General features: G+C 57.5%; 3 protein-coding genes across 3 annotated transcripts in view; all 3 read right to left on the bottom strand.

Moving 5' to 3' along the window:
- Positions 1–5,292: 5,292 nt before the first annotated feature.
- LOC116575951 lies at positions 5,293–7,140 on the bottom strand. Its single transcript, XM_032317568.1, has 3 exons — positions 7,086–7,140; positions 6,139–6,906; positions 5,293–5,988 (listed from the first exon to the last, which is right to left on the bottom strand). The coding sequence occupies exons 1-3, from the start codon at positions 7,138–7,140 to the stop codon at positions 5,738–5,740; spliced, it is 1,074 nt and encodes a 357-aa protein (XP_032173459.1). The 3' UTR covers positions 5,293–5,737.
- Positions 7,141–14,174: 7,034 nt separating this feature from the next.
- Positions 14,175–20,480, bottom strand: part of TAGLN2 (transgelin 2) — a 7,257-nt gene continuing 951 nt past the window's right edge. Inside the window, exons 2-5 of the mRNA XM_032318593.1 lie at positions 16,085–16,292; positions 15,635–15,809; positions 15,215–15,317; positions 14,175–14,947 (exon numbers count right to left, since the gene is read on the bottom strand). Coding sequence (XP_032174484.1) covers positions 14,806–14,947; positions 15,215–15,317; positions 15,635–15,809; positions 16,085–16,264 — 600 coding nt within the window. The 5' untranslated portion in view covers positions 16,265–16,292 and the 3' untranslated portion in view covers positions 14,175–14,805. The remainder of the gene's footprint in view (positions 14,948–15,214; positions 15,318–15,634; positions 15,810–16,084; positions 16,293–20,480) is intronic.
- The window catches only part of LOC116575950 (translation initiation factor IF-2-like), a 3,790-nt gene continuing 2,461 nt past the window's right edge, over positions 19,152–20,480 (bottom strand). The window contains exon 3 of the mRNA XM_032317567.1: positions 19,152–20,224. Within this exon, the coding sequence (XP_032173458.1) occupies positions 20,201–20,224 (24 nt within the window). The 3' untranslated portion in view covers positions 19,152–20,200. The remainder of the gene's footprint in view (positions 20,225–20,480) is intronic.

The following is a 20,480-nucleotide window of genomic DNA, read 5'->3' as shown; positions in this document are numbered from 1 at the left end:
CGCGAGCGAGAGCCGCGGCCCCGCCCCCAGGCCCGCCCCTGGCCCCGCCCCTCGGCTCCCGCAGACGCTTGCGGCGCCCTGCGATCTCCGGGACCCTAACCCTCGCCTCGACGGGAACCGCGCTCCCGAAAGCATGAGCGCCAGGGTGCGCGGCTCTTCACTAGCTCTGGCTGGACCGTAGGGTCAGAACCCGAACCCTCAAGGGCCTGGCACGGGCCGAGGACGTCCAACTGCGGGCACTCCTGCAAGAGCCAGGCCCGGACCCCCCTGGTTACCATGGTTACTGTTGCCCAAGGGCCGCCTGGGAGATGCCAGGCAACCCTGGATCAGAGGAGACACGTTGCACACCAGGAGGGAGCCTAGTGAGACCGCCGGACGAACTTACCGCCGCGAGTACGTGTGTAAGCACGTGCGTGCATGTGTGTGCGGATGTGTGTGCAAGTGCGTGCGTGTGTGTGTGCGTGCGTGCATGTTGTGTTGCGCGTGTGTGTGCGCATGCGTGTGTGTGTGTGTGTGTGTGTGTGTGTGCTTATGTGTAGCTTCAGGAGGCAGTTCCTGGGCCCTCCAGCTCAGCCACCGGGGAGGCCCCAAAGACTACCAGCATGGAAATCGACGGAACTGGCCTTAGGAAATCTGCCTTTTAATGTTTGTGTGGACTGTTCTGGAAGAGGTCTTAGGAGCTCTAGGATTCTCCCAGTTTGGCTCGCCCTCACGCCTCCCAGCGTGCAGGGGTGAACTGAGCTGAGGCCTTGGCCTGCTGACCCCAAGCCCCTCGGAGCCTCTGCAAGCACCAGGCACGTTTCCCCTCCAGCCCTGACGAGCTGAACTCCCGCCAGAAGGCCACGATGACACCGTGATCCTGGGAACTGCCTCCCACTGGGGAACCTCTCCCCACGCCCTCAGAGCCCGCCCTTCTGAAGCTCCCTCCAGCTTGACTTTTTGCTTCCAAGCCCCGCGCTGCATCCGGGACACACTCCGGGCTGGACGGTCCGCAGAGCCAGGGGCCCGAGGGCTGTCCACAGCCCCAGGGGGACGGAGGAAGGCAGCTGGGGTCACCTCCAGTTCTTCTTAAAAGGACTTAACTCCCGCAGAGCTCACATTCCTTCTCCAGATTTCCCAGCCTTATCTCCTTTGGGATCCTCAAAAGAACATGGGGGCGGGACTGAGGGAGGCCACAGTGTGGGAGGTGGGATCCGACCGAGGAGAGAGCAGTGACCCCACCGGGCAGGCCTGAAGGGGAAGCACAACCCGCGGGCTTGGGAGTGAGGGGAGGGCTTTGGGGTTCCTCCCAGCCTCTTCCCAGCAGCATGGAGAGAAGGGACAGGACGACGTGAGCGGCCTGCCCCAGACAGGACTCTTCCCCTAAGTGTCCCACTGAGTCTTCGCAGCCACATCTCTGTGTACCCATCCCCATCCCCAGAGAGGAGACAGGCCCAGAGGGACCCCCGTCCAAACTCAACACTTGGTGTTCTTTTCTCAACCCAGGGGAGCTCTGAAGGCCAGGTTAAGGCTGAGGCAGGAAGGAGAGCAGGACACCGCACAGGGTCAGGAGCCCCTCGCCCAGCTTTGTTTGCATTGACCTGGAAGCCCAATATGCTTCCGGGCCTTCAGGGCTCTTCGCTGTGTGTTTGCTTGGAGTTTGCAAAAGGAAGCGGGGTTAGGGACCCATGGATTTTGGCTGGGTGAAACCCGTTTGTGTTGGTTCCCCATCACCTCTCTAGTTGCTTTACTGCCTCCCCGGCGGGCTGTTGGTGAGGCCGACACCACGTACCCCTACCCTCTACCCTGCCACCTCACCTGAGGTCCGGACAGGAAAGTGCTGACCCCATTCTCCGTGGGAAAGAGGGGCTGTCGTGCCTGACACCAGAAAGATTTGCAAAGTGGAAGAAAAATAAAGTTTGAAATTTTTTCAGAAGCCGGAAGCCAGTCCGTGAATCAATGTTAACCCTCCTACTCTGTAAAATTGTAAGTGGAGATTCTGTTCTTATCACTGCCAGGCCAAAAAGGAAGTTCTCGCTGGCCAGGAAGAGACCTAGTAATACAACATATATGATTATAAACACATTACACATCTCACCAGAGAAGAAACTGCCTCCAGAGGGCCTAAACGTGTTGACAACTTCTGTTTTTGCCAACAGTGATAGACACAGGTTTTCCTTTTTGCATTCTTCTCGTAGATAATTTCAAACCCACACACCCACTTGAACTCTTCTGAGTACAGTGAGACAGTCTTTCCATTTAAAAACTGTTCAAGCCTTGTGTATTAGTTTTCTACTGCTGCTCTAGCAAATTACCCCAAATTTAGTTGCTTAAAAGAGCACAAATGTATTATCTCATGGTCCTGGAGTTCCCACCGGCCTAAAAACTGAGGTGTCAGCAGGACTGTGTTCCTTACAGAGGCTCTAGGGTGAGTCCTTGATCCGGCTTCGGAAGGCCACGATGTTCCTGGGCTCACGGCCCCCTGCTCCCGTCTTTAAAGCCTGTCACATCACACAGCTGAGCAACTCTAACAAGTCATCCTTCCTTCTACTGGGGAAATTGCTCTCATAGGGACTTCTGATTAGGTCGAGCCCACCACGATAATCCAAGAGAATCTCCTCATGTCAGGATCTTTAACTTATTTCTACCTGCAAAGTCCTTTTACCACGTAAGGTAAATATTTAGAGGCTTGGGGATTAAGAGGTAGGTACTTGGAGGGGAGGTGGTGCCTTATTCTGCCTACCACACATTGCTCGGTAACATGAACCTTTTAAGGATCTGTAACATATTTTCAAAGGTTGGGGAGAGAAATACAAAAAAGGAAATGCAAAACTATTTATTCAAAAAGTTGATACAACTTGAACATGCCTTTCTAAACGGATCTTGGAGTCTCTCTGAAGATTTTAATAATGGAAGTGAGATTGAACAGACGTGGACCTACGTCAAGAGGACATCCTCTTCAGGGCACCTGGCTGACTCAGTCGGGAGAGCGTGCCACTCCTGATCTCCAGGTCGTGTGGTTCAGCCCCATGTTGGACACAGAGTTTACTTTAAAAAAAATTTTTTTTTAATTTTTTAAAAAGAGCACATTCCCTTCTTTCATCAACTTTAAACGTATGTGTTGGAGAACAGAAAAGTTACTTTAAAATTGACCAGTTTATTCCGCGCAAGAAAGGAAAACGATGAACAAAATGAAAAGGCGGTCCGCTGAATGAGAGGAAATACTTACCAATCGTGTATCTGATGAGGGGTTAATATCCAAAATATATAAAGAACTCCTACAACTCCACAGCAAAAAAAAAAAAAAAAAAAAAAAAAGAAGGAAGAAAAGAAAAAAAAAAAATCCAATGAAAAAATGGGCAAATGTTCCGAGTAGACATTTTTCCAAAGAAGATATAAAAATGGGGACACCTGGGTGGCTCAGTCAAGGGCAGTTAAGCGTCTGCCTTTGGCTGGGGTCATGATCTCAGGGTCCTGGGATGGAGCCCGGGATGGGGCTCAGCGGGGAGTCTGCTTTTCCCTCTTCCTCTATCCCTCGTCCCTGCCCGTGCTCTGTCTCCGTCTCTCAAATAAATAAATAGATAAAATCTTTTTTTTAAAAAAGGCATACAAATGGCCAACAGGTACATGAAAAGGGGCTCAACATCACTGATCATCAGGACAATGCAAATGCCAACCACAATGAGATATTAGCTCACACCTGTCAGAATGGCTAGTTTCAAAAAGACAAGAAGTGACAAGTGTTTGCAAGGGTGTGGGGAAAAGGAACCCCTTGTGCATTGCTGGTGGCAATGTAAATTAGTGCAGCCACAGTGGAAAACAGTGTTCCGCACACAACTAGAACGAGAACTGCCGTATGATCCAGCAATCAACTTCTGGGTATTTATCCAAACAAAACAAAAACACTTAGATCAAAAAGATATAGACGCTTCTGTGTTCCTTGCAGCATTATTTACAATAGCCAAGACATGAAATCAACCTAAGTGTCCACCGATGAATGAATGAATACAGAAAATGTGATACATATATTATATATAATGGAATACTAGTCAGCCATAAAGAATGAAATCCTGCCATCTGTGATAACATGGATACATCTCAAGGGCATTTTGCTAAGTGAAATGAGTTGGACAGGAAGAGACAAATGGTATGATCCCGCTGTTGGGGGAGGTCATCAAAGACCTGACCACTGGTTGACCCGTAAGCTGGACCCAGGCAATCAGAGGCTCCTGAGCCCCACCCTGACCTTGGAATATGGGTTCCACTTGGCTTTACCACTCCCAGAGGCTGCTCCAAGAACACAGCCTTAAGAGAACGATGTGGCACTGAGACCATTTGGCCAGTATATGTGACTGGACCCAGCTAAGGCCTCTCTGTAAACTTTTAAGATTTTGGAGGGAAAGGTGGAAGATCCAACCGTCCGGCTCCCACCCGAGGCACAAACTCCCAGTTATCAAATAAGTAAGTCGCGGAGATGAATGTGCAACAGGACGACTGTGGTTAATAATACCGTACTGTATATTTGGAAGATGCTAAGGGATAGACCTTAACATCTCCCATCATAAGAAAAAAAAATGTGTCACCATTTGTGGTGACAGACACTGACTTGACTTCTCGTGGTGATCATTTCTCAGTTTATACAAACACTGTATCATTCTGTTGCACACCTGAAGCTAATATAATGTTATGTGTCAATTATATCTCAATAAAAGAACTCAGTAGGTTTATGAAACCAAAGTGATAAAAATGAACCATGAAATCAGTACAAATTATTATGAAATTGAAAAGTAAATTGTAGCAAAAACGTTCAGACTCTATCAACAGCATAATTCAATAAGAGAAATAGACAAATTTTGAATAAATAGGCCCTTGGATTGTTGAATAATGCAATTAACAAGAAGAAAATCTTATGAACACATCGGGAGTGTATCAGATTTCCTGTTGATCTGACATAAAATACTGACATTGACAGAGCTTGCATAAAACTCAGTACGCTAGAATCAGAACCGACGACAAGTTGGTTCATGAGTGCCGTCAATTCAAAGAACGTGTAATTACTGAACAATGTCCTGAAATTCTACAGCCCAGGTAAGGAACGTAGCACAGATTTCCCCAAATTGGACAATTACAAAAATTGATATGATTTTACCAAAGGCAAACTGAAATAAAAGAAACATCCTGATCTATTTCTTTTTAAAGATTTATTTATTTATTTGACAGACACAAGCAGAGAGACAGGCAGAGAGAGAGGAGGAAACAGGCTCCCTGCGGGGAGGGATCTCAGGGTCCTGGGATCCTGAGATCATGACCTGAGCCGAAGGCAGAGGCTTTAACCCACTGAGCCACCCAGGCGCCCCCTTAATCTATTAATAATAATAAAAGTGTCAATCCATATCAGAAGGAATGAATTATCACTCTATTCTCCATATAAAATATCAATAAATCGCTGTCATTTGGACACAAAGAATAAACAGCCCAAAAAAGGGAAGGGTGAAAGCTATTTCGGGGTTGTCTCAGGCCGTGACTTCACTTAAATCTGTTACTCTTCCAGATGTGATGATGTTTACAGTATTTGCCAGATTTTGAAACATTTCCAATCTGTCACGCTGGATTAAACTACATAAACGTTCAGTCTCGCCATTAACAGTGCATTCATAGCGCGGCCTTGTCTCCCCCCGATGGGGCTTCCCAGACTGCGCGCGCTTCGGGCCGCACCAAGCCTGGGTCCACCCGCAGAAGCCGGGAGGCAGCCTTCCCCTTAGCACAACTCGGCTCCCCAGTGCGGCCGTATCCGGCGGGGCCGGGGTGGGCGGCCCTCGCTCTCCGCTCCCAGCCTCCGCCCGCTCCGTCCACTCCTCCCCGCCGCCCTCGCCCACCTCCTCCCCTGCGCGCTGCCCTCCCTCTGGTCCCTCCTCCTCGCGGCGCGACTCGGACGTCCGCTTCCCGCGGCCCCATCCCCAGGCTCCGGGTTCCCTCGCGCCCTGCGCTCCGCCCCTTCGCCGCGGCCCCGCGGCCCCGCCAGCCCAGGGGGAGAGCAGTCCGCGGCGGGAGAGGCCGGTCCCGACTCCCGGCCCTGCCCGAATCCCACCCCGGCTCCCCGGGCCGTCCCTACCGCGTCGCCACTCCCAGAGCAGCCACCCCACGGTCCCCGGGGTGCCCTGGGCACCCCCGCAGCTCCTTCTCGCCGCACGAGGCCTTGGAGCCCTCCCGGGCCTCGGCCGCACCCTGCAGGCGTCCCGACGCGCTCCCCACACTGGCTCAGGCCAGAGGGGTAAGAATCTGGACCCAGACGAATAAGCACATTTAAATGGGAGGAGCCGGGGACAAAAGACCCGAGGAGCCGATGGTTAAAACAAGTCTGGGCGCTCGCTGGAGCGCGTCTCCTAAGGGCAAGAAGAGAAGCTGATTCCCTTCTATCTCTTTCGATCTCTCTCTCTCTCTCTCTTTCTCTCTCCGTGCTTGAAAAGCATTTAGGAACCTGCGTTTTGCAAGCCAGGGACCCGCGAGGCCGAGGGTCCTGTAAGGGACTTGGGGGTAGCTGGGCCACATGGAGAGAATGGCCGGCAGCCCAGGGGCTTCCAAGAGTTTGTGTTGGTCGCCGTGAGTTCTCTCCTCGCTCCTGTGGTCTCTGAACGCCTTTGATGCACGGTTCTTGGGAGTTCTCCAACACAGGGCCCCCGTCTCCTGCCTCTGGACCTGCCTGCCTCGGCCTACCAGCTTCTGCTGGGGGGGAGGGGGAGACCAGCTGTCGGTAAAGGGAATTGCGGATGCGCACTCTGGTTTCAGGAAAACACGCTGCTCCTCGGCTGCCTCGTGGCCAGGAAGTCCATCCAGCCGGTGACGAAGCTCTCCCACTGGGCCTTGGTGGCTCATGTGGTCTCTGAATCTGTGCTCGAGGGGCAGCAGCGTGAAGAAGGAAAGCGGTGGCTAAGTTCGGAACCAGACTGGCAGGATTAGAGCCCTGACCTAGCCCTCACAGGGGAGAGCCCTTGGGCCACCTGCCCAGCCATGGGGCCTTGCCTCTTCATCTGACATGGGGTAACCGCCCCAAAAGGCACTGTGCGGACCAGGCTCGAAAAACAGTTTGCACCGTGCCTGGTGGTTACTATTCCTTCTCCTCCCCGCCAGAGCAGGGGATGTGCGGGCCACGGCGGGGGACATCTTCGTCCTCGGTGTAGTACAAATGCGGTCAGGAATCAGGCTGCCTGAAAGATGCCTGAAAGCCTGTCTCACCACCCCCTTCTTCCTGGAGCACCTGAACTCTCAAAACGGCCTTCAGTTCTTCCCAAAGCAGAGTAGAGCCGAACACATGAACAAACACGCAAATGCGTGAATTGTTCTCCCCGGAGTATTCACTGCCTCCCCTTTCTTCACAACTCTCCTGCCCATCCTTAAAAACTGTGGGGCCTCCCTGCTACAGCCAGGAGACTTGGCATGGGGAGAGAGTTGGAGGACCATGGGGAACGTTGGGAAGCACCAGGGAAAGGGCCGGGGACAGAGGGCTGGGGGAGAGAGAGGAGGGTGTGGCAGGCGCCCCAGGGCGGTGGGTCCCGAGGGAGGAAGCAGGGAAGGGGTGAGGGGAACCGGCCAAGGAAGCACTGTCCCCCTACCCCCCTCAGGCCTGGGGAGTGGGGGGGGGGACGGTGGGGAGTGGGGTGCTGGACCTCCAGAGCGCTGACAGAGCCCTGCAGGCCACACGGCCCACCCCCTACCTGGCCCCAGCCGCCCAGGGCAGAGAGCCCCCAGGCCGAGGAGAAAGACCTTAGAGGAAACCGCAGCCTCCGCCCCTCTTCCAAACCACATCTCCACCCTCTGGCCTGCCTCAGGTCCCTGGTGCCCCACATGCCTCCCCAAGCCTGGCACCAGCTTCCCCTCCTACGTGACCGGCACAGACCCGGGACTGCCTGGCGGATGTTGAGATAAGGCCAAGGAGGGAGAGCGGCCGAAGCCCGGAAGTTACAGAGCCTGTTTCCCCGGCAACCCAGCCGCGGTCGCCAAACAGCGCAGGGTGGGGGGATGGGGGAGGGACGACTCCCGGGCCAGGCCTCCAGCCAGGGCCCTCCCAGACCTGTTTTCCGTGGAGAAACTTCTCTCTGCATCTCTGAGGACAGGGCTGCCTAAGAATTATGGGGGAAACCCGTTTAACCAAATTCCAGAGAGCACCCCCACCCCCCCGGGGGAACTGGGGGGTGGAGGGTTCTAAGAGGACAAACTGGAATCTGTGTTTCTAAACATCTCAAACCAGCGCCCGGGGTGACTTCAGTATTGGCACCGTGAGGACAGATGTCACTTGGAGAACAGAAGACATCTGAGCAAGCTGGGCTCCTTGTGGAGGACCGGGGGAGATACAGGAGGGGACCTAGGGTCGCCCAACCCTGCTGTGTCTGCCGGCGCCGGCCACCGGCCCCAGGCCTGTTGATGCTTCACTTTAGGTATCTTCAGTGTCCAGGGAGTGACCAGGAGTCCAGAGATCTGGATTCTAGAACATACAGAGCCAGTGCAAAACCACCAACTCCCGGTGAGCCGGCTGGTGGGCCAGGAGCTACCGGGCTGAGTGCCAGAAGCCAGAGGCAGATACACCAGGGGTTCGAGGACGCTGGGACCTAGAGCACGCCACTTAACAGTGTTCAGGTGTGTTTTTCTCTTTTCTACAAAGGATATGGGAATACTAAAGCCTTTCCAAGACACGGGAGTGCCTTCCAAGTCCTCATGGTCGTGATAGCCTTTGTTGCCGGGGTAAGCTGAGCAGTCAGAAAGCTCCAGAAAGTCAGAGAGCCTTGAGGACAGGAACCCCGAGTTGCAAGATCCAGGGCCTGGGCCTCGGATCCTCCATTAGCCTCTTTCTGAAGATGCCAGATCGGCAACGGCCTTGGAGGGGCAGCTGCCTCCGAGCTGAACTTCCTGCCCCGCTTCGGAGGCCTGACCTCCTGCTTCCTCACTGAGGCCCCGGCCTCCGCCCACAGAAACAGCCCAGTTCACGCTGGCCGCCAGCCGAACCCTTCCCCGGGTCAGCCAGCTCGCAGGCCCCGATGGGGCAAGCGATAAGCTTGAACTGCTTTGCTTATCAGTTCAAATCCCAGTTCAGCCACCAGCTGGGTTCTGAAGTAACTTTTGCTCTTGGCCTCAGTTTCCTCACCTGGACTATGGGAGAGAAAAGGAAACGCATCCGTTGTGTTGTGGAGCCCCTGCTCCTGGAGTTCGCATCCCCGGAGACCACGGCAGCTCTCACCTGGTTGCTGAAACCCTCTTCACTCTCCACAGAGCACAAGCCAATCTGGAAATCCATTCTCGCCTTCTCACGCCTGTCGAGCCCCCTAAAGCCCCGGCTCTTCTCCAGCCTGGACCTGTGCAGTAGACTCTTAAGGCTGGCCTGCCTCCAGAGTCTTCCCAACCCCAGGCCTTTCTCTGCCCTACAACGGAGGGAAGCTTTCTAAATAAGACACAACTCTCGTCTCTGCAGTTCCCCTGCTTAAAATTTCTCAGGGGTACCCCCAAGTCCTTAATGAAATATCCAAAATCTTTCATTTGGCTTTGACGCTCCTTGGAAGAGCTGGGCCTTTCTTCCCTTCTCAGCTGCATTCTCAGCCCATGAACCGGCCCTCTGCTGTCCGGCTGTGCACATTCTTACCTCCAGGCCGTGCCCATGCTGCACCCATGCCTGGAACATTCTCCCCACCAGCACGGGCCCTGCCTTCGTGCTTGTCATTGTCCTTAAATCCCCAGCTCAGACTCCAGCATCTTCCAGAGATTCTCATGGATTCCCCTGCCCACCCCACCCCTGCAAGGCTGGGTTGAGTCCCCTGCTGTGGGGTCCCTTAGCACCTACGCTCACTCCCCTTTCCACCCCCCATCTCCCATTATAACCTGCTCTTTGTTTTCCCTAGCTCCTCCCAGGAGGGCAAAAACTCTACTCGCCTTGCTGATGCTGTAACCCCAGCACTCAGCAAATACCTTACCCAAAATGGGTGCTGGAGAACTATTTGTGGAGGGGCGCCTGGGTGGCTCTGTCAGTTAAGTGTCGGACCCACTGGGGTCGTGATCTCAGAGTCCTGGGATAGCCCTCTCTCTCTGCCTGCTTCTCTGCCTGCTTGTGATCTGCCTGTCAAATAAATAAATAAAATCTTAAAAAAAGAAGAAGAAGAACTCAGGGTCTGCTGGGCGCAGGGCGAAGTGTCTGAGTTCTTTCATGCTCTCCTCACAGCCCACCCGTGATGCTGATCTCTCCCTACCCGGTCCCTGGTGCTCACCCAAACTCAGGCCTCTTTGCCCACCCCCGACTCCAGGATGGAAGGGAACAGCCCCCCTCCACCAGCGCTGAAAGTTGACCTCTGACCACAGAGCAAGGACTGCTCCTTTTCCTGGAGGAGCCCCCCCCAGCCCCCAACCTACAGCCCTGCTCCCCCCTGAGCTGATCCCCGAGATATGCAGTCTTAGCTCCCTATGATGTCACCCCCCTCCACTGCAGAAGGGACCCAAGGCTGCGGGAGGTTGGCGAGTGACCCGCCCAAACATTGCTGTTTGCTTTTCTCCAAAGGCACAGAGCGCTGGCTTCCCCAATGATCGTGGCTCAGCTCATATCTGTGTTTTCTCTCCCCTGCAGGACTCTGTGCTCTTTGAGCAAAGAGATCACGTATTAATAATCTTCATCTCCCCCGTAAGGCCTGACATAGAGAACCCCAATAAATATTGAATGAAGGCCTGAATTTTAAAGATGGGTGTAGTATATGCATTCCCAAGCAGACTGCCCATTTTCCACCCCAAGACGGGATCCATCCTATTATTGAAAACATGCCTCTTGATCTGTAAGAGAGACCAGAGGCTAATAACCTTCAGAGCCAAGGGCATCGTTTTTCCTTGGCTCACCTAAATTTCTCTAGATACAACTTCAGTGCATTTTCTTCTAAGCCACCTCTATGGCCACTGGGACTAAAACTCCTTGCTTTGCACAGAGACAGTTACTAATTTACTCTCTGGGCTTCTCTTCAACAAATTAATCCCAGACCCTTTATAGTTCTCTCCCCAGGGCCCTATTGCCCAGCCTTTTCCCTGTTCTGCCGCTCCTTGGGCTTTTTGCCAAGCTCTCCAAGGCCTCCCCCAGCTGAAAGGCAGGAATGGGACATACTGTTTGTTCTCCAAGGCCCCATGCGCAAACTCACAGATGCTTACCTTCTGCTTACGCACGCAGGACGCAGAGCTCTCCGCACCCATTCCCTCCGCTCCTTGGCAGACACGCTTGTAGGTGGCCTCCATGTGGGGTGACAGACTCCTCTGCTCCCACCTGCGCCCCTGAGCCCCAGCCCTGCAAATGCTCACCCACCTGGACACACACGCTCGGGAAGGGACCACAGAGACCTGTGCTTTTCCCCCAAGGGTGAGCCAAGCTAGGCTGAGCCCTGGGAGCCCTCTTCCTCTTCCTCCTCCCCGCTCTGCCTCTCCCAGCCTCTCCCAGCCTCTCCCAGCCTCTCCCAGCCTCTCCCTGCCTCTCCCTGCCTTCCTACTCCAGTTCTTTCCATTGGGCCACAAGGAGCCCAACCCGCCTTCTCTCTACCTCCTCAGGGATTCTGCACTTCAAAGCTGAAGGCAAGGAGTCAATGAACCTGAACCTAAGTCGGCTCCTACCTCTTCCTGCCTACTGGCAGGCACGCCGTCTTCCCACAAATCCGCAGAGAGCCTTCCTTTTGCGCAGACCACACAGGGCTCTCCCCTCCCTCCCCAGCCCCCTTCCAGCCTTCTGGAGCCCCAGAGTCTCGGGTGTTCCACCTGCTGGAAATGAACCATGGGGGAGCACTAGAAGGAAGCGGACAGAGGCTCTGTTTCCATCTCAGACCCAAGGTCAGGCTGGCTTGCTGAGACCCTGGCCTGACCGGGGCGCCGTGTCACGGGGGCCAAGGGTTTGAGGAACGGGAGAGTGGGGTAATATTCATTCATTTGTTCAACAAATATTTATTCAGCACCGACAACGGGCCAGGCACCTCTCCACATCCACAAAACCAACACTAACCTGCCCTTAAAGAGTGTACATTCTGTGGGTGGAGACAGAAAGTAAAATACACCCAGAGGTGGTGATAGGAGAAAGCGGGTGGGGGTGGGGCGAGGGAGGAATGCGCAAAGTAGGCCGACCAGGGAAGGCTGCACTTGGAAGGTAAACTTTGAACAAAGACTTGAAGGACAAGCCCTGGTGAGACCTGGAGGGGACAGGGGTCCTAGCAGCAGTGGGGACAGTCCCGCAGGTGGGGCGTCAGGAGACAGCAAGGTAGGGAGCCCTGGAGAAGGAAGTGCCACACAGAGGCACACAGAGGCTGCCCCTCTCCCCTAGTTCTTGGACCCCGAAGGGGGAAGAGGTCAGGAGAGGGGGAATAGGCCAGATTCAGCACAAAACTGTGGCCTCCCATGCAGCAAAACACGCACCCGATTTTGGGGTATCAGTGCAGGCCATTTCCAGAAGGCATTTGCTGGAGCTGTGGCCAGGTGGATTGCGGGCAGCAGTGGTGGAGATGGCTCACAGGGCCTGTGGGGGTGGCGGTCACAGCCAGAAGGGAGGCGCGCCCCTTAACCAAGCACTTCCCCCATCCCCTCCGTGTCTGGCTGGAAGTCAGTTGCTCTGGGGAGGGTGGCCTGGCTGTTGCCTGAAGCATCTTGGAGCCCAGCCGGGCAGCACCCCCCCCCCCCCGCCCCGGCCCCGAGGCATCCACACGGATGCCGCTGCACCTGCATGTCTGTCTCTGGAGCCTTTGCTGGGCCAAGGACGGCACTTGCTGCCCAGGCTGGCAAAACCCCTACAGCTACAGGAGGAGGGAGCCAGTACCTCCAGTTTTCAGAGGAGGGGCACCCACCGCCCCCGCATCCCCTCCACGACTCCCCTTCTTACTGAGCCTGCAAGGGCACGAGATCACAGCCAGGTTGACCTGGCATCGAACCCACATCCCCCCTGTAGTCTTTACGTGGCCATGGATGCCCTGGGGCCCAGTGTCTCAGCCCTGGATCAAGCCGAATGTCTCAGAATGTCGGGAAGCGCCCAGCCAAGGATGGGAAGCTGTAAACGGTTAAATCCGGGAAGGGTGTGAGTAGGTCAGTGTTTCAGTGTCACCATTAGTGAATTCAAGGTTTTCTCTGCAATGATGTCACTCTCCCTCCCCGTACCCCTGGGAGAGAGCCTCCCAGAGCCAGAGATAAAGGGACAGAATGACTGCTAATCCCTGGGAATTTGCATACAGGCGGCAGCCTATCTTATCTGCGCCTCAGCCCCTGCTGTGCAGCAAATTCCCTCCCTCAGGCGGGTCACATCGGGACCCCTCCAGATGCGGGCTGAGCCTGAGGCGAGCGCGCAGTAGGTGCTCCTTGGCAGAGGGAGTCAGTGAGGCAGAGGGAGAAGAGAGACGGGAAGCCCTCTGGTTAGCAACCTCCTCAGCATCTGTCACCCCCAGTGCTGGGGCTCTGCCCTCCTAAGGAAACACGCGCTGAAGTAGAGAGAGGGTGGGGGAACTTGGTGTGGGGGGCTGGCCCAGGCTCTGTCCCGTTCTCCCTAGAAAGTCCCAGGGTCTGATGGGGAGGCCGTGGGGTCAAGATGACACCGAGGAGTTGGAAACGGGGGTGGGGTGGGGGGGACATTCAAACCTCCATCAGGGCAAGCTCCAGACAACCTGGTACCAGGCCAGTGCCCGGAAGGAAAGTTCTCAGCTCTCCAAAGCACAGAGCTCCCACGTCGGCAGGGCCTCTTCCCTCCGGCTCACTCACAGCCGGGCCATTCCTCCCCAGCACTGCCGCCCTTGCCCAGGCCCCCAAGCTGGTCTGGCCAACTCCCACAGAGGCCGCCTTACCCCAGGCCTGCCTGAGGGGCCTCCCGCCCCCAGACTTGCCAGGACTCACCCTCCTGCGGTGGCAAAGAAGCCACTTGGGCTGGGCGAGGGGCCCAACCCGAGCACCAGGGTGGATGCCCGATTCCTAGGCTGGCGTGTGGACACCGCCCACATCTCCTGCATTTCGGCTCCGGGACCAAGGGCCGTGGTCCTCAACCCAACCTCCCCTCCCTTAAACCTGGGGATGAAGGTGCCCGGGAAGGAAATCAGAAGATAGGGGTGAGGACTGTAGCCTTTGATCTCGAAGCCCTCTCCCCTGTCAAAGTCATGGTACTGTCCCCACACTCCTCCCTTCCCCGTGGGGGACTCAGGGCCCCTGACACAGCCAGAGACCACCCAAAAAAGACAAGAGATATTTATTGAAATCAGCAAACTCGGGTTTTTTGAGCCCCAGCCCATGGTTGCAGTCCTGTCCCTGTCCCCTCTCCCCCACCCCGTAGCCACAGCACAGGGAACGGAAAAGGGGCAGCTGAGAGAGAAGGCGCCGCCAGGGGCAGACCGCCTCTGTGTGTGGGGATGGCAGCCCAGCCAGGGCCGGTGGCCACCGCCACAGGCCTCGCCCTATAAATTAAGTCCCTGCAGCCCCAGCTAAGGGGCGAGGCGAAGGAAGGCCAGAAGGCAGGGTCTCGGACCCCCAGCCAAGGAACAGATTGAGGGCAGAGCTCAGGGCGGAAAGAAGCCAAAGGGAAAGAGAAGAGCTATGGGGCTGCAGGGTAGCGAGGCCCCCCACTTTTGGTCCCAGGAGGAAGGAGGCCAGTTGGTCCAGTTTTGGTGGGTTTGAAGAAGGGAATGTATTAGTAAGCACGGGGTCGGGGGGCCTGCCACCGGGCACCCCAGAGGAGGCAGGCCGGGCCCCCACCCTGGCCAAGGGAGTCTGAGAGTCCCAGGGGCTCTCGGGGAATGTCACTGCTAAAAAATATATATATATATTAACCATCCATGGGAAGGTGGGCACGGGGCTGGGGCGGGGTCAGAGGATCTGGCGTGGCATCCCGTAGCCAGTCATGCCGGCCTGGGACGCCCCGCGGTTGGTGCCCATCTGCAGCCCGATGACATTCTTGCCCTCCTGCAGCTGGTTGTCCGAGAAGTTCCGAGGGTTCTCCTTGGACTTCCTGGGTGGAAAGGAAGCGCCGGTGAGGACGAGCCCGCAGGCTGCCCCAGCGCACGTCTGCCCTTGGACAGGCTGAGGCTTCGCTGGGGGGCTCAGGAGCCGGGGTCCACCCCGTCTGAGAGGCCTGAGCTCTCTCAAGCCACCGCCTCGTGTCTCAAAGGGGACAGTCCTTTGCCATCCCTGGAGAGTTGCGAGGGACAGGAAAGGGCTTTGTGCCAGACCCTTCGCTAGGGACAGGGACAGGCCTGGGCCACCGAGCCATACTCACTTGGGAAACCAGTTGGGATCCCCAGAGAACAGCCCATCGTCCCGGGCTACGGCCAGCCCGCCCAGGTTCATCAGCGTCCGCTGCACACAGGCCATATTCTTTCCTGGGAGCGGGGAGGGGCTGTGTTGGCCTCAGCAACGCTGGGGTCCTGGGGGCCAGCCTTCCACCCCGACCACTTAGGCCAGCACCTAACTCCCTAATGCACCTAATGGCTTCCTAATTCCCTTTGTCCCCACACCCTCCTCCCCGCCAGCCTCCCACAGGGCCCATCCCACCATGAAATACACACACACACACACACACACACACACACACACACCCTTTGTCTTCAGGGTGCCAGAAACCCACCCCGTCTCCCGGAGCTAGCTGGCCCCGCCCAGTGTCTGGTCCTCTGGGAGACAGTCCCCTGGCCCGACCCACCTTCCCAGAGGTCCACGGTCTGGAAGATGTCAGTGGTGTTGATGCCGTAGCGCTCGGCCGCCTGCAGGAACTGGGAAATCTGCTCCATCTGCTTGAAGGCCATGGTGGAGGCCTGGATCTTCTTCACCGGGGCCTGTCCCTCGGGGTACAGCCCATTGATGAGCTCACACAGCACCTGGGTGAGGACAGAAGGTGTGCGGCGGTGAGAGCCCGCTGGCCGGGAGGCAGACGGCGTGCCCCCGGGTTCCTGTCCCACTGAACACACCCTCCCGTGGTCCTCGCCCTGGAGCACTTCTTCCCGGAGTCCCCCAGGGCACCCCCTTTCACTCCGTGGGTCCTCTGTGAGGTAGAGACCCAGGCTCAGGAGGAAGTGGAACAAACCGAGGCCCCCCAGGCCCCCCAGGCCCCGCAGCGCTCCGGGCACTTCCAGTCAGAGGGCTCAGCTCTCACCGTGCCATCCTTAAGCCAGTTCTGGAAGTTCTCACGCCCAGGCTGGGGCCGGCCCACGTCCTTGCGGCACTGGGTGGTGATCCACTGGACCAGGATCTGTTCCAGGTCCGCATCGTACTGCTTCTCGATCTTCTGCTGCACCTCCCGGCTCAGGCCGTAGGCAGGTCCCCTGTTGGCCATTCCCTAGGGCAGTGGTGGCTGTGGGGTGCTGGAGAGAGGACACGGCGGGGCCCGCAGTCAGTACTCTGAGCCTGCAGGGACACACCCTGTATCCCCAGGGTGCACCCCAGAGGTGAGAACCACGGTCAAACACGGGGCTCACCCCACCTCTGGCACAGGACCCAAAACTACACTGCTCAGAGCTCTGGGGTAAGGGCCCGTGCAGGCCATCTCTGGGCTCCCCCACCCCCACGGCAGGCTGACTTCGCTGAGTGCTGCCATTAGACTTCATTCGAACGGCCCCACTACTGGAATGAAATAGAAAACCCACTGGAGTAGAATACGGCAGAAACGAGGCCCCTCATTCGGGGTGGTCTGCTTTAGCCAAGGCAAACCGGTCATTAGAACCGCAGCCGTGGGGAGGAGGATGATTTGGGGAGAGGAAGACATGACTAGGGAACTTCTTCCAGGAGCCAGAGAACCGGACACACCCACCCTCACCACCAGCCTCTGGGCTTGACCGAGCACCCCCAATCCGTGCCCGCGACTGTGGAAGTGGTGGAAGTTCTTGGTCCTGGAAAGCCAACAGAGAGACAAAGAGAGCACCCAGGAAAGCGGAAGGCTTGTGCGGGAAGATACTGTACAAATCAGACCCTACGTGACAGAAAGGTAGAGAAGAGTATGGGTAGAAGCAGTCCGGAAGCCTTCCTGGAAGAGCAGGTCTGAGTAGTCCCTTAAAAGATTTCAGCAGGGGGTGCTGGAGTGGTTCAGTGGGTTAAGCCTCTGCCTTCAGCTCAGGTCCTAACCCGCATCCCCTGCTTCCCGCCCCCCCCACCCCACCCCCCCTCTGCCTGCTTCTCTGCCTACTTATGATCTCTGTCAAATAAATAAATAAAATTTAAAAAAAAAAAGAAAAAGATTTCAGCAGGCAGAAGGAACTTCCCATGAGAAACCAGGCAATCAAAACCAATCCCACCTCCCCTTGACAAGCTACAGTGGGCAGAATAACGGTGCCACCCAAAGGTGTCTGCATCCTAACGCCCAGAGCCCGCGAATGTTACGTGGCAAAAAGGGCCTTTGCAGGTGGGACTGAATGAAGGGTCCCGACACAGGGACGCCCAGTGTCCTCACAGCAAGGGGCTTTATACACACAGCAGGAGACTTACAAGCGAGGGGGGGAGGCAGACAAGTCAGAGCGGGAGAAGCAAGAAACTGGAGTCGGGGAGACGGGCCTCCAGAGGCTGGAGAAGGCAAGGCAAGGCGTTCTCCCCTGAACTCCCCAAGGAGGAAGGTAGCCCTGCTGACACTTTGATTTGAACCTCTGCTGAGGTCCCCGCCACGTGAAACGGGTGTGGCTCTAAGTCACTGAATTTGTACTCATCTGCTACAGCAGGAATAGGGAACTAACCCCGGAGGTGGGTGGTATTTTTAGGGAAACTTTGGAGGGAAGGGAGACTTGGGGAAACACACAGGAGGTTTGAACTTCGGTTGAGAACCTGCATTGGGAAGAACTGGGTGGTTTCCAGACCGCGGGCCCAGGGGCAGTCTGTCGCCACCTCCTACCTCACTGCCTAGGTCCCAGCCCCAGGACCCTGGGGCGCAAGTCCCGGGATGCTACCCATGTGGGGGCGTGGGGGGTTGGGGGGTGGGGGGTGGGCCAGGACCTCACTCCCTGTCCCCAACCCTCTGTGAATGAATGGGGCGTGGGGGGTTGGGGGGTGGGCCTGGACCTCACTCCCTGTCCCCAACCCTCTGTGAATGAATGGGGCATGGGGGGTTGGGGGGTGGGCCCGGACCTCACTCCCTGTCCCCAACCCTCTGTGAATGAGCTTCCCTTTCTTCCCCTTCCACCGTGAGATCCAGCTGTGGCCGACAGGGCGGGGGAGGGGGCCCCCAGGCACAGGCACCTGTGCCCAAAGACAGGAAAGGAAGCCACTCCTACTCCCCACATCTGGCTCCAGGCCAGGTCAGACTGAAGGGATGAAGTCACTGTCTCCCTCCCTCCCACACACCCCAAGTTCAACTATCCTGCCACCCCCTCCAAGGGCCTCGGGGCTCAGCGGTGGAGCCAGGCCCAGGGGCAGAGCCGCCCCAAAGCCCTCCTGCTCTCAGCCCCTGGGTCGCAGGCCGGTCCCCTCCCCCACACTCCAGCCTGGCGGCTCCCTTCTACTCCAGCTTATCCAGCAGCACATTTCCGCCCCGATCCTCCCCATAAATCAGTTATTTTTATACCTCATTAAGAGCAACCCACCCTCACTTCCCCCCGCCTGAAGGCTGGCCCAGATAAATGCTGGTCTGGGCCTTGACCCACACCACCAAGCACACAGACTCTCGGCTGGGGGAGGGCAAGCAGAGAGCAGCTCAGAAGCAAGGCGGACAAGACTGTCTCCTCCCAGCGCGGCCCCAGCAGCTCAACCTGGGGTCCGTGACACACAGGGGCATGGCTAGGAGACCTGGGGGGGAAAGGGGGGATGGGGCTGCAGCCACCAGTAAGCCCCCTTTTCAATGTCCAGATCTCTCTTCTGGAGCAGCTTCACCAGGGTCCCCCGGGCCTAAGGGTTTTCTCCTTGCAGCCAAGTGGCCTGAGGCCAAGAGATCCCAGTGGCCCAGGGAGAAAAAGGGCAGAAGAATCATTAACCCAGGCACCGGGTTAAGAGGGGAGAGCAGTCCTGACGCCCTACCCTTCCAGTGTCCCCCCACAGGGGCAAAACAGACTTGGCCTCCCAGCCACCCACCCCTCCTCCCCGCCCCAGGGCTCCAGCTCCGAGAGGATGCTGAGGGCCCCTTCCCCAATCTGGAGCCTGGACACAGCTGGGCCTGTCACAGCCTCCAGCCGCAGTGTTTTGGGTCCCCCAAGGGTCACTGTCCTGGAACCTGGTAGGTGTGGAGTCCTGGGGCAGAGCTCCAGGAAGGGGCGGCCCAGCCAGCCTGTCCCCAGCTGTGGCTTGTCCCCGCCCCGCTGGGCAGGCTCGAGCTGACGGGCCCCAGCTGGTGTGCCCAGACGAGTGCCACCCAGGGGACCTTCTGCAGTCCTGCCTCAACAGAACGGAAGACAGCCAGGTGCCTGCTGGGGTGGGGAGTGGCGGAGCCCCAGGGCTGGGGAGCCAAAGAGGAGACCAGAGCTGAGCCACTTGGGGGTCGGCCCCCTGGTGAGTAACATAAGCCAGAGGGGCCTACAGCTGCCTACAGCAGGGGGAACAGCCCTCACCCCCACCCACAAGACTGCAGTGCTCTCACGAGGGGGAGGGGCAGGCCTCTCACCTCACCCCACCCCACGCAGATGCCAAAGATCCGTGGCTGGGGCGTCTCACTCACGGGGGGGGGGGGGCGGGGGGGACAAAGAGACTCTCCTTTCATTGTGCACACAGGTCGCAGGGGAACTTCCCAAGTCAGAATGGGGCTTAGGGCTATTCCGAAAGGACCAGATTGGGGGGGCCGCCCCCAGAGGGAAACGCAGAGGAAGCAGGCAGAGGCAAGGGTGGTGGACACCTGGGATCGAGGGGCCCCTCCGGGGACAGCCCCTCCCCATCAAGTCAGCGAGCAGAGCAGAAGAGCAGAAGAGAAAGCCCAAGCCGCACAAACAGGAAGCCGCAAGGCTAGCGGGCGGAGGGGTGAGGTGGGGCCGTTGCCATGGCTTCTGTGTACCAAACACAGGAACCCCGCAGGGTGGGGGCGCCGGGCAGAAACACGCACGCAACACCCATGCAGTGGGGAGGAGGCTCCGCGCCCGGGGGCCACACGCGGCCTCCGTGGAAAAGCGCCCCCCCACCACGGCAGTTCCCAGGTGCACGCAGGTGCGAGGGATCCCTTGTGGGGCGGGGTGGGGGGGGGCTAGGTCAGCGGCAGAGGCGGGGGTGGGGGGCTGGAGGCGTGGGAAGTTACACGTCGGGGGACAGAGAATTGGACTCAAGGACTAGTTCAGAAGCAATGCTCTGGGCACCGAGGGCAAGTCCGGAGTTAGAGCGCCCGCTCCCTGAAATCCTGGAGAGAGAAGGGCTGGGCAGAGGGAGGATCCCGGGCCAGTCCAGGAGCAGCAGAGGGCTGGGGCGCTAGTTGGGGGCCGCAGCCGGACAAAGACCACCGGTTGCCCCGCGCAGGGCAGGGCCCCGCCGCCCCACCCTCCCTTGGCCCCCGGGCAGCTGCTCTCCCGGGGGACCGAGGAAGGAGACATAGGCAGGGAGGGGCGCTGGGGAGGGGAGCTGTCCCTGCGCCCCGTGCTCTGGAGTCAGCAGACGGG

Source organism: Mustela erminea, chromosome 17, assembly GCF_009829155.1.
Source record: "Mustela erminea isolate mMusErm1 chromosome 17, mMusErm1.Pri, whole genome shotgun sequence".
In the NCBI taxonomy this organism is placed as follows: domain Eukaryota; kingdom Metazoa; phylum Chordata; class Mammalia; order Carnivora; family Mustelidae; genus Mustela; species Mustela erminea.
This window is presented reverse-complemented; position numbering and strand designations above follow the sequence as displayed.

Coding starts and splice junctions, on each gene's coding strand:
- LOC116575951 (XM_032317568.1), bottom strand. CDS start 7,140: ATGTCCCCCGCCGTGGCCCGCACATCCCCTGCTCTGGCGGGGAGGAGA. Junction 6,907..7,085: donor GGCGGGGAGGAGAAGGAATA/GTAACCACCAGG, acceptor TTCCGAACTTAG/CCACCGCTTTCCTTCTTCAC. Junction 5,989..6,138: donor AGGAGCTGCGGGGGTGCCCA/GGGCACCCCGGG, acceptor TGGCGGGGCCGC/GGGGCCGCGGCGAAGGGGCG.